This window comes from Labeo rohita, chromosome 6, assembly GCF_022985175.1.
Source record: "Labeo rohita strain BAU-BD-2019 chromosome 6, IGBB_LRoh.1.0, whole genome shotgun sequence".
NCBI lineage: Eukaryota > Metazoa > Chordata > Actinopteri > Cypriniformes > Cyprinidae > Labeo > Labeo rohita.
This window is the reverse complement of record NC_066874.1, coordinates 25,012,225-25,029,868: the sequence shown is the minus strand read 5'-3', so window position 1 is coordinate 25,029,868 and position 17,644 is coordinate 25,012,225. Positions and strand designations below refer to the sequence as shown.

Here is a 17,644-nt window from a genome sequence, read left to right as displayed (position 1 = left end):
AAATGTTTATTTTTGGGTGGAATATTTCTTTAAAAATACTTGAAAGTTAGTTAAGTACTTTATATAATACATTGACATGTATGCATTTTAGGTGTGGCAACTATCCAAATGTTTTTTAGGATACTATGTATCATAGTGAGTTCACTCCATTTACGTTGGTACAATCAGTTAAGTGTTTTGTAAGAGGTTTGATGATAGTATTAGTCAATCACAGCAAAAAATGTATCATGCTTTGCATGACAATGACTGATAAATCAGCTTTCAGATTTTGTCCCTCACTGACACAAGATAAAAATGACAGCACTCTCATCCCATTCTGCCCTTGGGTTCTTGATTCTCAGTTGACCCATTGCGTGCGCGTTAGTGTTAATGAATGTACATTTACAAGATAAACAGTATGTACAGTACAGTTGCTGTAAGTGGGTTAGAATAAGTGAGAGAAGAAAGGGAGAGAGACATGTTGGCATTGTTTACTATTACCCACAGTTCATTTTAATCAATCTACGCTTCAAAGGCAACTCATCTGGCATTACATAATTAGAGTGAGTGTGTTAAGGCGTTACTCTGCCCTCAATCTGTTTCTCTGAAGTGTGGGACTCCCATGTGTCTGTTTGTAGACGCGCGTCTGTTATCTAAACGCGCACGCAAATCCTGTATTTAACCGGTGCGCTTCTAAATAATGTTTCCACGAACCAGCGGGGACGAAGACAAGCTTTTCCACACAGCCGCGCTGCTCTCTATTAGAACCTGGATGATGAGGAACTCCAGTCGCTTTCGCGACGGGCAAAACCGCGACGGGACAGGTAAGACACGGGCTGTCTTCTGGTGCAACCGTGTGAGCGTAATTTGTTTGGGGTCAGTTGTGTTTGTCATCACGACGGTATGAAACTGCTGAAACTGTAAACGGTTTGCCCGTGGTATAAGTGCTAAGTAAACAAATGCTTCCATATTATATGGACGAAAGAAATACGTAGCTTTTTTACAACATATAAGTAGTCTATCTATCCTGGTTCATGAAAACGAAGCATTTTTTTTGGAATAACCAAAGCTCTCACATTATTATTTTATCACTAACAATAACAATAGCGTATATGTTGTTACTGAAAATGTGATTTCGTCAGTAAATTGTTGGCAACTGACAAAAATAAGACAACAAATGATGTTATGAACACTCACAATGTACATGTACTGTAAATCCAGTAGCTGTAAGCATGGTTGTTATTCCGTTATTCACTTTATTGATCTGATGTAATGCATGGTGATTGCACAAACTAATGTATGTTGTCTCTTTCTGAGGTAAATATATATAGTGTTCATGTATATTTAGCAGCATGGGTTAAATGAGAAGTTGCAATGATAAAATGTGACCCTGGACCACAAAACCAGTCAGAAGAAGCATGGGTATATTTGTAGAAATGGCCAAAAATACACTGTATGTGTCAAAATTATTATTTTTCTTTTATGCCAAAAATCATTAGGGTATTAAGTAAAGATCATGTTCCATTAAGATATTTTGTAATTTTTTTTTACTGTAAATATATCGAAACATAAATTGTGTTTAGTAATATGCATGGTTAAGAACTTCATTTAAAGGTGATTTTCTCAATTTTTTTTTTTTGCACCCTCAAATTCAATTATTTGTATCTCGGCCAAATGTCATCCTATCCTAACAAACCATACAACAATGGAAAGTTTATTTATTCAGCTTTTAGATTATATATAAATAAAAATGACCCTTATGGCTGGGTTTGTGGTCCTGTGTCACAAATGCAGGCACTCATAGTCTTATTATAGGATAAGACAAAAAAACTGGCATGAGTGTGCATGCAAGACATATCACTTAGAGTGATGGATGTTATAGTGGGTGATGAGACATTTTAGAAAGCTTTTTTGTGTGTATGTGTCACTTTCTGAGATCAAATTGCATGGTATGCCTGCTTGGCTTAGTCAGAGTTGCAGCTGCACTGTCACCCAAAGTAAAAACAAAAAACATGGTATTACCAGATATTATATGCCAGATGTTATTTTGTACTGCGCATACAGTACAACCGTTTTAATATATTCTGTTTTAGTGTGCTGCTTTAGAGATAACATAGTGGACGGGGGTTTTTGGAGCAGATCTTATTAGGGTGTGTCAGTAATGAGCCCTATTGGTAGGTGGGTTACTATGGTAACACCCTGGCAAAATATTTCAGGCCTTTGTGTAAGTGGTAACAAATCTTTCTGTGCTCTGTGACCCATGCTCTTAATCTCGTTCTGTGTTTATCTATGCTTCCCTGAGACATCAGCGTCTTCCTTCTGTTTGTCGTCTCTTTCCTTCTATGGTTTTTTGTGCCGTGTATCCACAGAGAGTTGTTCCTCTTGTGCTTTCTCTTTTTCCTCCTCCTTATATTGTTTATTTCTTGCGCATGTGTAGAACAGTCTCCATCCCTGCCTTTCTCCCTCTCTGTCTCTGGTTATCTGTGTGAAAGTTCAACTCCATTCCTCCAATCCCATTTAAGGATTCAGGTCTGGCTCTGTTTTATGTCTGCGCTTGTGTATATGAGTTTATGCGCTGTGTCTATTGAAATTGTATTTTGGATGTGTGAAGTCTGCTGAATCACTACGTGCGTACTTGATGCCATTTCAGCCCACTCATATTCCCAGAATGCTCTCATGTTCTCATCTGTTTCTGAGTTTAAAAGGCTGTGATGTCACAGGCTGCTATGTGGGCGGTTGACATCTAGGGGAAAGGGAAAAGGAAAAAAAATCTATTTTTGAAAAGCGCAATGCTTGATGTTACTCAGAAAAGTATATTATTTTGGTTATAATTGAACCCTTTGTCAGTGTAAACAAATTGTTGCTTTTTTCTGGGACAAAGAGTCATGCTGTGACAGAATGTTTTCTATTACATTTTAACTAAAGAGAGCTTAACTAAAGAGAATTTAATAGTGTCATATTTTCCAAAATGTGCATATTAAAAGCCATCATAATATTCAGGAAGCAGCACTACTTATTTTTTATTTTTAAAGATTTTGTTCTGCTTATTTCCCAAAGGATGTTGTTGAGGACTTGTACTTGTTCCTTCTGAACGTGCTAACAAATAAAGACTGAACTGAAATTGTTTTTTAATTGTTGATATTTTATAAAATTACAAATAATCGAAATGATATAAATAGTATAAATACAGCAATTTAGCTGTGAGTTATTCTTGTTGAGATGCAAAATAAAGGGCAGGGGAATTATATAATTTTCCTTTTAGGTAATTCATAATCATAATATAACATTAATTCATAGTAATGTATTTAGCATGCAGTATGTAAGGTCCTAGTGCTTGGTCCCTGGTTATTTAATGAGATTAAAAACTCTTTGCCCATCTTTATCTTCTTCATTCATTATCTAAGTGGACCTGAAGCCTAATTATTCTGGATTTTTAAAAAAAATTACCATACAGTTGGAAAAAATGCTGTTTAGTATGTAAGCAGCTTGCCTCCTGACTCCCTGACTGGACTCTCTCACCTTTTTATCTTTCTCTCATTACCTATTTTATTTCTTTGCCTTCTAGTTAAAAAAAAGAACTGTGGTGAGTTTTTAAGAATACTTGAGACAAATTATATGTATATAAGAAATATCTTGATTTCACTTTAATAAAATTCACTTCCAGAATGAAAATTTCCTGATAATTTACTCACCTCATCCAAGATATTCATGTCTTTCTTTCTTCAGTCGAAAAGAAATTAAGGGTTTTGAGGAAAACATTTCAGCATAGTGAACTTTAATGGTAGTCAACATGTTGCAAGCCCAAATTGCAGTTTCAGTGCAGCTTCAAACGGGCTCTGAACGATCCCAGCCGATAAATAAGGGTCTTATCTAGCAAAACGATTGGCCATTTTCTTAAAAAAATAATAATTTATATACTTTTTAACCAGAAATGATCCTCTTGCACTAGCTTGACCCTATGCATTACGTAATCACGCATGTGTGACATAGGCAGAAGTACAAAGCACCCTACCTTTTTGAACTGGAGTACAAAGATGAAGAACTAACCATGCGTGACGTTTCCAACATGATTATGCAATGAGTGAAGATGCACATGCACATCGCAGAGCTAGTGCAAAACAAGCATTTGTGGTTAAAAGTACATACATTTTTATTATTTTAAGAAAATGACTGATCGTTTCAGTAGGTAAGACCCTTATTCCTCAACTAGGATCATGTAGAGCTTTTTTAAGGTCCACTGAGGTCCCATTGAAGTCCACTGAGGATAAATCCTGTAGTGTTTTCCTCAAAAACCTTAATTTCTTTGCGACTGAAGAAAGACATGAACATCTTGGATGACATGGGGGTGAGTAAATCATCTGGAAATTTTCATTGTGGAAATGAACTTCTCCTTTAAGGCTTTCTACAAGGCTTACTTTATACACAAGTATAATTCATTATTCAACCACAAGATGGCCCTATTTGCTCTGATTGTCACGTTGAACCATTTTTGGTTAAGGATATCCTAGGATAAGCCAGGATATCCCTTGTCTTTGCTGCATCTGCAAAACAAATCTACAGGCTTATACTTTTGTGGACACATAAATTGTGCATATGAATGTTAACTTTTTTGTTGTTGGTTGTTTAAATTTAGTCTGGATAATGAAGAAAAAGTAGCAGAGAACAAGAAAGAACAAAAAGTGATAAGAACATATGGGAAATATACTATCATTTGTATTGTTGTATTATTTTGAGGACTTCTACTATTATATTTAACAGTGGTTTAAGAGAGAAAGGTATATATAAAAATGATTCTGATGTGAAGACATGTCAAACTATAAAACACCCATGTAAGAGCACAGATGCTTCTATTATGCAACATCTACTAGTATACATTTATAGGGCAAAGTTCTTAGTATTATAATTCAGGTGTTTGTGGCTAAAAAGAACAGAACGTTCAAGTCCAGTAATAAGATGTTTACCTTACTGATCCCCTCTCAGCGCACGCCTCTTCATGCAGACTCTCTTGTAGTCTATTGGTCGATTCCTCACTGTCGAGGGGCTTTGATTGGACAAAGACATATCAACATTCACGACCCATGTGCACTTCATGTGAACAGCAACAGAACTGTTTTTCTCAACTTTCTGTGATCACTCCTGAACTTGTTTGCTCCTTCCTCATCATTTTTTTTAGTTTGGCCACATCATTGAGTAGTTTTACGGTAGTTAGATACAATGCGGTATTTCTTGTGTAAGTCTAAGTTGTGTAATTTTCAGCGCATGTGTGCCCTCTAGCCAAATACTAATATAATGACAAACAACACGAGTTTAACGAGTTTAACATATTTGAAGAGTTATTTATTACCCCTTTTGCATATCCAATGAACCACGTTATTATTCAGTGAAAAAAAAATGCGTGCGTTGTGGAAAAAATAAGAAATAACATTACAGATTAAAACCATAGAGTCACATTAAAGTTGTCAGTTGACGTCTCGTAATAAAATTCAGTATTCAATTTAAAATAATCAGCTGTTTTATTATTAGACTAGTCACTAGAGGCTGGTTGCATAAGCTGCTTAGACTACTCTTTAAAGTTAATCATTTAATTTTCATTTGCTAAATGTAAATGGCTAAAATGGCTATGTTTAAGCAACTGGTATTTAATCATTGTGCAATTATGATGTCAAGTTTATTTTAAAATATACCGTGTTTTTTTTTCCTAAGTAGGGAGCGGGTTGTTTTTCCTGCGCGTTTTTTGCTAGTATTACGGTACAGTCGGTCATTGATATCGCTCAGCCGATATGACATACAGCCCACCGCGACCAGCTCAGTCTGCTCAGTATCAGAGACCAGGCGTTTAGCTCTGAAGAACCGGGTCATGATAATACAGCCAGGATGAGTTCTTCCGAAGATGTTATAATGGCGATTCCCAGAGAGCTCACACAAAACCCACTGCGAAAAATATGGATGCCGTGCAAAAATGGGCTACCGGAAAAACACATTTCTCAAAAACGAGGTATGTTTGCTTGCTGTAAATATCAGCAACTACAAATGATGATAGTGTTTAGCAATGTGGCTATGGGTATCACTTTATGAGGCTCGTTTTAAACGCAGTTATTCCAAACGCTCTTATTTTTACAAATTCCCGCGTAATTTACGAGGCTTGCACGCGTACACGCATCTTTTAGGGCTTACCTCTGGAGTAACGTTAACGTTAAGTACAAATTTAGCAGAGTTCGCGGGTGTTGTATTTTTTTAGGCTGGCTAAAGTCACCATCTGGAGTTGAGTTATGAAATGCTGTCGGGTAACGTTACGGAAGTAATGGAGCATGTTTAGTCAGTATTTAAGAAAAATGTCACCATATGTGTTTATTTGTTGTCTCAATGATTGATTTATGATGTAATTTCTAAGAATAATATTCATAGGAGTTACATGACCAGTGTTGTGCTTTGTACTCTAGCATCTAGTTCAAGCACTACAATGTGAGTAAACCCAATGAACCCGGATAAAGTAGGCGCAGCATATTAAGACAGGAATGATGCAACCAGTATGCACCGAAACCTGCTCAACTTCACACATAACTTTACTGGTTAGGTAAAGTACAGTAAGCTATCTCAAAGCTCTAAAGTAGTATTTAGCAACAGCATTTTTCCCAGTGTCTGTTAGGCTTTGCTTAGGGAAAAACCCGGCAAGAGTAAACATTGTTTATGAATAACATGTGTCCAGCGCGTCACGCCAAGCCGAAAGTGCTGTATCACTATTAAACGCGGCAACCTCTCTCTCCGTATGCGTATTTATTTCATTTATCAGTACCAACTCAGCATCACGAGCATATCAGATAAATATTTTGTGCTGTGTGAGATACACAACTCGAGCATGTTTTTAGCACCGGTACAGTAGCTGCGTGCATTGTGTTGCGTCGCTGGCGTTCTATTGGCTGACCTCTGGCTGTAGCCGGTCTCTGATTGGTCAATGGCGCATCAACATTCGCAGCCCATGTGTGCGGCGTGTGAACAGCAGCAGACCCCTGATGCCCTAAGCTCGTGTTGATCAGCTCATTGTCGCCCTGATGATAAACATAATGACAGTGAATGTGACCGTAGCTCATGCTTTGGTAAACAAAATGTTTACAGTATGCTAGTTTTCTTTCATTTTCAAGTACACTAAAAATCTGGGAAGCAAATGGTATGTTATGTTTTAGATTTAGCCTGCATTTATTTGCACAAAGCACAGCAAAAACAGTAACATTTTGAAACATTTTGCTATTTTAAATAAATGTTTTCTATTTGAATATATTTTAAAATGTAATTTATTCCTGTGATTGTAAAGCTGATTTTTTTGCATCATTACTCCAGTCACATGATCCTTCAGAAATCATTTTAATATTCTTATTTGCTGCTCAAAAACATTTATCATTATTTAAAAAAAAACATTATACAGACTCCAAGCTTTTGAATGGTATAGTGTGTATATTTTTACAAAACCTTTTTATTTCAAATAAATGCTAATCTTTGTATCTTCCTATTCATCAAAGAATCCTGTAAAAAATTTACTCGACTCTTAAAAATTGATGATGATAATAATAATAATAATAATAATAAATGTTTCTTAAACAGCAAATCAGCATATTAGAATGATTTCTGAAGGATCATGTAACACTGAAGACTGGAGTAATGATGCTGATGATCACAGGAATAAATTACATTTTAAAGTATATTCAAAAAGAAAGCACTTATTTTAAATAGTAAAAATATTTTACAATATTATCACTTTTGCTGTATTTTGGTTAAAATAAATGCAGGCTTGGTGAGCAGAAGAGACTTCTTTAAGAAAAGAAAACAAAAAAGGTTACTGGTCAAAAACTTTTGTCTGGTAGTGTAAATTTGGAAATATTACGTAGTGGAAATTGTCCAGCCTGTTTTTCTGCTGTCTTGTTTTAGTGTGTTTTTCCCTCTCAGGAGTATTAAAAAACTATCCTATCCTATTTTGGTGAAAGTGGTGTACTTTTGTGGTTGTATTCCCTCTGTAAAGTAAACTGGTATTGGGTGGGTTATCAGGATTGTGGTTTGACTTCAGGGATATCCTTTAAATTCCTTAGAGCCTGTTGCGTTTAAATGGGCAAAAAGTAACTGTGCGACAGTTGAGGGTTTTTCCAGATCACTGTGGCCCCAAATCTGCTGTCATACAGGATTTTCAGAGGAAGTTTATAGCCTTTTAAAAAGCGGGTTTGCTGAGTGAGGCCGTTTCTCAAACATTTCTCTACTTTTATAGGGATGTGCTTAATTATATGCTGAATTACGTGTAACTGGCAGATTTGTTTTGAACTCAATGAACCTGAAGTTGAATGAGCTGTACTTGCAGCAAAAACTGATGCTGAACAGTCTCAGTAGGATCTGTATTTCGATTAGTCAGCAGAGAACTGATAGCATCGGGTACACATGATCTTCTCAGCATCTGAGGAACCTGATTCATGAAGAATCAGCAAACATTGAGAAGAGCTTGATAACCGTGATGAGTAATGGATTTCATCTGGTGAAATGCAGAAAATAAAAACATGAGGAGGATTGATGCAAGTGTATAAAATTAATTTAGATATGTTTGTTACATTATATACTTCCAAAAAGATTTGTTTCAGAAATTATTTGGTTTATGCCGGTTTCTGGCTGAATAGTTTTTTTTTGCTCTATTTGGTTAAGGTAGTAATTGAAATCAATGTTTCCAAAGACTATAACAGAGCAATTCATAATAGCCAGAATACATTTATTCTCATCAAATAGGAAAAAAATAAAAATTCTTCAGAGGCTGTTATCATGTGTGTTCCCCTGATCAACAATGGTCTCTGTCTGCATGTCTTGCTCTGACGGCTTGTTCATACAACTGTAAATGAAACAAAGAGATCATTCACTGTTTTTTTTTTTTGTTTTTTGTTTTTTTTGCTGTACACAGAAAAGACGGTATTTACAGACACATTTTTATTCTCTGTCTCTTTTTCTTGGCAGTTTGCATGACCAACTGTCCCACTCTCATTGTGACTGTGGGCCTGCCAGCGAGGGGAAAAACCTACATTTCTAAAAAACTCACACGCTACCTCAACTGGATTGGTGTACCAACAAAAGGTATGGTTAAAAATGCACACATACTTCAAAACATTTATACGTATAGTATACAGTGGCTAAATCAGTGTGTTTTTTTGCAGAATTCAATGTGGGACAGTATCGGAGAGAATGTGTGAAAATCTACAAGAGCTTTGAGTTCTTTCGCCCTGATAATGAGGAAGGCCTGAAGATAAGAAAGTAAGATTCAGCATGTTTTTCATTTGTTTGTTTCCTTATATTTTTTGCTGTTGTTGTTGATTTTGTGCTGTCATATAATTTATTTATTTTCTGTTTTCAGGCAGTGTGCTTTGGCAGCACTCAATGACGTTAGACAGTACCTCAGTGTTGAGGGCGGCCAGGTTGCTGTGAGTAGTTTTGCATTTCCATTAATTTTATTAGACTGATTTATATTTTATATACTATATTTATATATTTTATATAAAAGCAAGGCCACTTTAAATTGATAAAAAGTGACTAACAGAATTTATGTTGCCAAAGAGTTCTATTTGAAATAAATGGTGCTCTTTTTTTATTTCTTTTTATTTGCTAGTTCAAAACATCAAAAAAAAAAAAAAAAAATTTTTTAAAAACATTTATAAGAATTTAGTTTTGAGCACCAAATCAGCATATTGACATTATTTCTGAAGGATCATGTGACACTAAAGACTGAAGTAATGATGCTGAAAATTAATCTTTGTCATCACAGGAATAAATTACATTTTAAAACGCTTAAAAATACAAATCTGTTATTTTAACTTGGTGAGCACATTTTTTATTTTTTATTTTTTCCCCCAGGTGTTTGATGCCACGAACACAACCAGAGAACGGAGGGCCACCATAATGAGATTTGCAGAACAAAATGGCTATAAGGTAAATGCATTCATGTAACATCAATAAACCTGTGGTATTTTGTGTAGCAAAGTGATTCTTCCCTGCTTCACTTTGCTTTACATTTCACTATCCTTAAGTCTTTATTTGTCTTTATTTGTTCTTAATTAGGTGTTTTTTGTGGAGTCAGTGTGTGAAGACCCCAAAGTCATTGCGGAAAACATTGTGGTAAGAAAAAAGATCCCTCAAAAATAATAACTTAAAGAGTTGGTTCACCCAAAAAGTAAAATTCTGTCATTAATTACTCGCCCTCATGTTCCAAACCCGTAAGACCTTCGTTCATCTTCAAAACACAAAGTAAGATATTTTTGATTAAAATCCAAGAGCTTTTTGACCCTGCATAGACAGCAACACAACTGACACTTTAAGACTTAGGTAAGGACATTGATAAAATTGTCCATGTGACATCAGTGGTTCTATCTTAATTTTATGACGCTACAAGAATACTTTTTGTGCAAAGAAAAGAAATATGACTTTATTCAACAATTGCTTGTGTCACTCTTTGCTATATGTTCATGAGAGTACTACGGAGTATGCATGGCGAAGACTGACAAGTCATTACTTTTCTTTTCTTTGTGCACAAAAAGTATTCTTGTAGTTGTTGAACCACTGATGTCGCATGGACTATTTTATTGATGTCTTTACTACCTTTATGGGCCTAGGACGTGTCCGTGGCGTTGATCAGAAAGTTCTCGGATTTCATCAAAATATCTTAATTAGTGTTCAAAATATAAACAAAGGTCTTCTGGGTTTGGCGACATGAGGGTGAGTAAATAATGACAAAATGTTTATTTTTGGGTGAACCTAACCTCAAGTATTTTTCGTCAGTACATTAGTATTTATTCATTACAATATCCCAGCGTTAATTTCTCTTCTTTTTGTGTGTTGGAGAGCAGCAGGTGAAGTTGGGTAGTCCTGACTACACTGACTGCAACACTGAAGAAGCCATCCAGGACTTTATGAAGAGAATCAAATGCTATGAGAACAGTTACCAGCCACTGGATGAAAACCTAGACAGGTCAGAAATCCGATTTCTTAGAATGTGATAACACATTCTATTTTTCCTTTTTCCGTGTAGTAGCTTTAAAACTGTATGTTTTGTCTTACAGAGAATTGTCATACATTAAAATAATGGATGTGGGTCAGCGATATTTGGTCAATCGTGTACTCGACCACATCCAGAGCAGAATCGTTTATTATTTGATGAACATCCACATCACACCACGCTCCATCTACCTCTGCCGCCATGGAGAGAGCGACCTTAACGTCAGAGGTCGCATCGGAGGCGATTCAGGCCTGTCGCCCCGCGGAAAAGAGGTGAGTTATGCTTTATGTGTCTGCGAAAGATTGTCTATTGGTCAGTTGGATTTCATTATCTCTTTCTGTGTCTTAGTTTGCTCAGTATCTAGGGAGGTTTATACAGGATCAGAATATAAAGGATCTCAAGGTGTGGACGAGTCAGATGAAGAGGACCATCCAGACCGCTGAGGCGTTGGGTGTACCGTATGAACAATGGAAAGCCCTCAATGAGATTGATGCTGTATGTATTACATGACAACATTCTCTTTGTAATTCCATTTTTTTTTAAGATGTGCCAACTGAGTGACTCTCAACATGTGTGCAGGGTGTTTGTGAGGAGATGATGTATGAGGAGATCCAAGAGCATTATCCTTTGGAGTTCGCCCTCAGAGATCAGGACAAATATCGCTACCGCTACCCCAAAGGAGAGGTGTGTTGAAAAGCTACATTTGCAACTAACCAGGAACCTAACTGAATCAGAAAAAAATGAAAGCTCTCGCTTTTCGCAGTCTTATGAGGATCTTGTCCAGCGTTTGGAGCCCGTCATTATGGAGCTTGAACGTCAGGAGAATGTTTTGGTTATTTGTCACCAGGCTGTTATGCGGTGCCTGCTCGCTTACTTCCTGGACAAGAGTGCAGGTGTGTAGATGGGAACATGCCGTAGTTCATAAAATAGTTGTGTATTATGTTTTTTTTAACCTTTCGTTTGCCTTCCAGGAGAGCTGCCGTACCTGAAATGTCCCCTACACACAGTCCTAAAGCTTACTCCTGTGGCCTATGGTGAGAAATGCATCTCTCTTACAAAGTTACTAAGCATGTGCAAACATATTCTTGATTATTAAAACGTGCAAACAAATCAAGTCATGGAAATAAATTCTTAATTGGTGTCTTTTTGTTGGGGTTCAAGCGTGTAGTGCTGAAACCCTATTATAGTTATTAGAATGGCCAAGGATCAACGATTTCCACATAAAACTGATCGTGCAGACCAAACCATAAATCATAGAGACTTAAAACTTGGAGGGATGGTAGCATTTACACCGTTGACAGTGTCACCAAGGCTTGCCCCAATCGACCTGACGGGGCGCTACAGCAATCAAAAGTACATAATCGCTCATAACTACTAAACCGTCAGTTGCAGTTTCAAGTGTCTTATGTCATTGGAATCTTTCGCTCATGACAGACAATATGCACACATCAGATTCGATCGCGAGCCTTGCAAAATTTTCGGGTATTTTGTGAACTAGTCCTAGGTTTTTCGCCTGATCAGAAACCAAACCAGTGAAGAAAGATTCGCTGGAGAGTGAATATCAAAAATTATAAAAAAATAAAATAAAAAATTTGACTCACTGTCGCAAAGAGACAGCAAAATGTTTAAAAGGGGCAAGGCCACTTTTAGTAAAATGCCTATAATAACAACTGAACAGAATGAGATATCTTCGCCAAACTCACTTTTGTAAGAGCTCAATCTGAGGTCAGAGGACAAAAATCACCGAGCTTGGCCAGTTGGTGGCGCTATAAGAGGGGGGGAAAAAAAAACATAAAAATGGCTAAACCTACACAACAATTTGTTCTATCAACATAAAAAAAGAAATGTCTGCCATTGGCCGATGAAGTTGATGAGCACCTATTAAGGTTAACAGAGAGCGATCACAACAAAACTCGGTGGGCCTTTTCAACTCATGGCCCCAAAGGTCTGTGAGAAATTTGAAAGAAATCGGGCACTGGGTGGGAGCGATATCGCATTTTTCAATTCATAAACGATTGTACATTGCACTTTTTCTTTTTTTTTTTGCACATACATGCGATATTAATTTTATACAATAGAACTTCTTATTCTGGACATCTTTACCTCTAGAACCACTGCTGTCAATCAAATTGTTAAAAGATTCAGAAGATATTAAAAAAAAACTACTTTTGTGAACTAGTCCTAGGTTTTTCACTCAGTCTGTAAAAAAGCACTAAAAAAACACTACAGTACAATTCTCTAGACTCTCTAGGTCTATAATTATCCAAAAAAAAAAAAAAAAAGAAAAAGATTTACTCTTTGGGAGGCTGTAACGGGGTCGTTTAGAAAAGGGGCCTTTCCAAATTTACCTAAAATCCTATAAAGCCTACAGGAAAACTCAAAACTTAACTAAACCTGGTGAGCACATGCAACAGGTGATAAACATAAAAACATTCATACGCTACAACAGTCATAAACATAAAAAACTTTGTATTTCTATAGTAAATTACCTAGATTTGCCAAAAATGCTTTAAATCATTGATTTAGGTGGCTTGTTAAATATTGTTTTTTTTCATATGTGCTTAAATGCCTTAAAGTGCTTGAACACCAGTAATCGCTGCTTGCAGCTATATTTCTGTCTATTTTTTTTTTTTTTTTTTTTTTTTTTTTTCTTTTTTCCCCTCCTCATCTGCAGAGCTTCATAAACTTGTCAATCTAAACTACTGTTATATTTCTTCCACTGGACAAAAAAACATGCAGAATCTATTGCTATTTTCCATACAGTGGAAGTGGATAGGGACTGGGCTGTCAGGAACATAAAAAAATACTATGTTGACTCATGCAATATGTAGTCAGGTTTTCTGATTTGGTATGATAGCTTTCTGTAAGAAACAATTTGAAACCTTTAAGACCGCCTTGAGCAGTGTCAAATTGTTCTGCACTGTCCTGTTCTGTGTGAATCAACAGGAACTGACAGTAAAAACTACTGAGCAATTCAACACAAAGAACAGAATAAGGGAGTGCCGACCTTAATTAGTAGTTTTATGTAACCAGAAATTAATCCAAGAGGTTTTTAACTCCGTCACAGCAGTGATTTATGAAACAAGTTCAGAGACTCACTGAGAAATTAGCACTGAGTCCTTGAGGGAGCTGTTTCCCCAAGTGCTTTAATTGTTGAAGAGCTCATTTAATTACCTGGAAACATGAACTCTTGAAATGTACTTGAATGTGACCCAGATTCTGTCCTGTACTAGGCTGTAAAGTGGAGTCGATCTATCTTAATGTGGAGGCGGTGAACACTCACAGAGACAAACCTGAGGTGAGAACACCAGACAGTCATTTTACATATATAAATATTCATTCTAATGGTTTTTGATCATTTGTTTTTTGTTTTTTGAACTGTGACAGAATGTAGACATTTCCCGTCTGCCAGAAGAGGCTCTTCTCACTGTTCCACCCCACTACTAACCTATGACCTCACATCCTGTACAAGCAACACTCCATCAAGCTATTCCATCCTTTTTATGTAACTCCTCTCATTGGTTTGTGTGTGTTTGGAAACTTCAGGCAGAAAGTCAGTTAAGAGTCCTGAAGTTAAGCAACTTCAGGCCTCATATTTGTATTTTCCTTTCTTCTCAATTGCCACATAGGTGACTGGAATCCAGTTATTGATTAATAACCCTAGTGTTGGGGTGCGAGTGTATGTGTGTCTGTGCTTGCAATCGAGGCAGGTGCAGAGTGGATTCAAAGGCGATTCAAGTTTTCTTTCTATAATTTTCTACTGAGGATTTTTGCTGAAATCATTAACGTTTGTATGCAAGACTAAATGATCAGTGCTGGTGTGTTTTTTTTCCACATACCGGCTACTTTTGCTTCATGTTTCCTTAAGCAATATTTTACATCTCAATCATTCACACACTAGTATTTAAATTAAGTGCTTTAGCTGTCATCTAACACTAAATGCTATTTGTAAAAACAGAATACATGACTTGGGTTAAAAAGCGTAATTGCAAATTAATCAGCGCACATGAACTTTACTTTTGTAGTGTTGAAACCACCTGGATTTTGCAGAAGTGTGACATATTTCCAAAAAAAACGACTGTCGGTTTGGATGCTCAAAATACAGCAAGGAATTTACAAATATATTACCTCTGTTACATTTTCAGTAAAAGCCAAATTCAATGTTTACATTTTTAACATTTACATTTTTTTTGCACATCAAGCATACTTACGCTTTTCTTAAATTTTTTTTTTTTTTTTTTTTTTTTTTTTGCACAGAGGGTGTACTTTCCTAAGTCTCAACTATATATTTGAAATTACTTTGTGGTTATATATTTACTTTTTGTTTTGTTTTGTTTTTTTTACTCTACAGCCTATAAGTGTTTATGGAGATAAAGTGAGTGAAATGTTTTCATCTCTGTTATTGTCATGTTTATTACAAGGACTGTTTTTTCTATTTTTTGAAGAGCACTTCTGAGAACCGAATAGCTCTGTGAATCTGTGATTTAATCTGTCCTGTGGGTCTCTGTGATCAGTAGGACTGACTATGCTAATGTGTGTAAAGCTCATGGTTCTCAAATTTGACGCACAATGTTACATTTTCTGGAAGTACTGTCATTAAAACATTCTGTCATCAACTGAGTTTTGAATTATTTACACATACTGGCATCTTTATAGTAGAGGTATTTCTATAAAGCAAATCCATTTTTAAAGGCAATTCTTAAATTTTTTTTTTTTTACAGTCAGTGTAAGTGTTTATTAAACCTCCAATATGTGGATGTCCATCTCAGCATTAGAAATTCAAAATAAATATACACAGAAAAATATATAAAAATTTCACACGTATTAATCTCAAACGCAACCCATTCTGATAGAAAGGTGCAAGAAAATCCAGAGGGACATAATTTCTCAGAACCACTCTGTGAAGGCATCCTATAATACTACACTCATACACAGTGCAAAGATTCTGAAGTGATCACGTCAGTGCTTAAAAAAATGAATATAGCACCTCATACAGCAATGAGGCTCAAGTCATGATTGGGTGAGTGTAGTATATGTCCAAGTATGGCCAGACATGACCTCAGGACTATATAAGAGTCCATGTTAAGATGATAGTTTTAAGGCTGTGATGGTATGTCCGCATATTATATGATTGAACGATGCTCCGTTATGTCAGGGCGCACCTTTCATGCCGGCTGCTGTGGGTTGATGTTTAGGTGGGCGGGGTTTCCCAGCAGACCAATCCGCTGCTTGTGTTTCCTCTGCTCAGTCATCTGAAGATTGACAGCAGGAATGAGTTTAGACAAAAGCAATTCAATTAGAATTACCGCATACCGCAAGTTAACATCTTATGACACATCTGCAATTTAGGTGCAGTCATACACACACCTGCTCTTTGAGCTCTGTGAGCTGGTTGGTCAGGTTGGAGACCAGCCTCATTGTGGATTCTAGTTTCTCTTGCAAACTGCGCAGTTCATTTTGTTCACCCTCACCATCGCTGCTGACCAGTGACATGGCCCTCATTCGTGGAAACCAGTCCAGATTGTGTTCCTAAAAGGTGGTTAAAGAGGTCATACTGATAAACAATATGAAAAGGATAAATCATGATTTTATGATTTTATCAAAGCTGCATTGAGTAGAAAAGGTGCAGTGGATTTAAAATGCCGTAAAATGCTATAGGCTATAGGTGAATATATGAAGAGTTCAGATGCAAAAGCCCCTAAATTCATCTGACGTATTTCTTTAAAATCAGCATTTTTTTTCTGGCTACTTTGTATAGGTTTCTATGCAAGTACTGGTGCTTCTGATTGGGCTGAGCCTAGAATTTAGCGAGTTTGACGTAAAAGTATTTGATGTACTTATACTATGTGTCAGGAGCATTCACTCAGTATCATTATCTCATTTTTGACCGAGATGGCTTTTAGCTGGTTTTGCATCTGAACTCTTCATATACTGCTGTTCAAAAGTTTGGGATCAGTAAGATTTTTAAAAGAAATGTTTTTTTAAAGAAATCTCATGTTCATCAAAGTAAAATTTATTTAATCAAAAATACAGAAAAACAGTAATATTGTGAAATATTGCGATTTAAAATAACAGGGTTTTTTTTCCCAACAATACAAGTCTTTACTACCACTTTTTATGAATTTAATAAAAGTAACTATTTCTTTAAATAAATGCTGTTCTTTTTAATGTTTTATTCATCAAAGAATCGTGAAAAAGGCATCACAGTTTCCAAAAAAGCACAACTGTTTCCAGCATTGATAATAAATCAGCATATTATAATGATTTGTAAAGGATCAAGTGACACTGAAAACTAGAGTAATGATGCTGAAAATTGTGTTTTTCATCACTGAAATAAATTCTATTTTAACATAAATTCTGCTAATAATGATATATATTTTATACTTCATTGTCATAAAAATGTCAATAAAAAATCTCAGTTCTGAAAATATTTCTAAATTGTTTTAAAAATATTATTTGTGCACTATATATACACACTACCAGTCAAAAGAATTTTAATGTTTTTTTTTAAAGAATTCTGTTATGCTCAACAAGCCTGCATTTATTTCCAAATACAGCAAAAGCAGTAATATTGTGAAATATTTTTACTATTTAAAATAACTGTTTTCTATTTGAATATATTTTAAAATGTAATTTATTCCTGTGTTCAAAGCTGAA

At 35.9% G+C, this 17,644-nt stretch overlaps 2 protein-coding genes across 13 annotated transcripts in view; one reads left to right on the top strand and one right to left on the bottom strand.

Moving 5' to 3' along the window:
* The first annotated feature begins 569 nt into the window (after positions 1 to 569).
* Positions 570 to 15,603, top strand: pfkfb4b (6-phosphofructo-2-kinase/fructose-2,6-biphosphatase 4b). 2 transcript variants are annotated; one of them, XM_051112457.1, is made up of 14 exons: positions 570 to 803; positions 8,959 to 9,075; positions 9,156 to 9,252; positions 9,353 to 9,419; positions 9,850 to 9,924; positions 10,054 to 10,110; positions 10,839 to 10,960; positions 11,052 to 11,259; positions 11,336 to 11,482; positions 11,567 to 11,671; positions 11,751 to 11,880; positions 11,959 to 12,021; positions 14,221 to 14,285; positions 14,375 to 15,603. In XM_051112457.1, the coding sequence occupies exons 1-14, from the start codon at positions 680 to 682 to the stop codon at positions 14,432 to 14,434; spliced, it is 1,437 nt and encodes a 478-aa protein (XP_050968414.1). In that variant the 5' UTR covers positions 570 to 679; the 3' UTR covers positions 14,435 to 15,603. The 2 variants fall into 2 exon arrangements, with proteins under 2 accessions (XP_050968414.1, XP_050968415.1); XM_051112458.1 differs by lacking the exon at positions 570 to 803 and adding an exon at positions 5,758 to 5,974.
* Positions 15,307 to 17,644, bottom strand: part of itpr1a (inositol 1,4,5-trisphosphate receptor, type 1a) — a 38,452-nt gene continuing 36,114 nt past the window's right edge. For all 11 annotated transcript variants that reach the window (XM_051112444.1, XM_051112445.1, XM_051112446.1 and 8 more), the window contains 2 exons: positions 16,355 to 16,516; positions 15,307 to 16,239 (listed from right to left, as the gene is read on the bottom strand). In XM_051112444.1, coding sequence (XP_050968401.1) covers positions 16,153 to 16,239; positions 16,355 to 16,516 — 249 coding nt within the window. In that variant the 3' untranslated portion in view covers positions 15,307 to 16,152. The remainder of the gene's footprint in view (positions 16,240 to 16,354; positions 16,517 to 17,644) is intronic.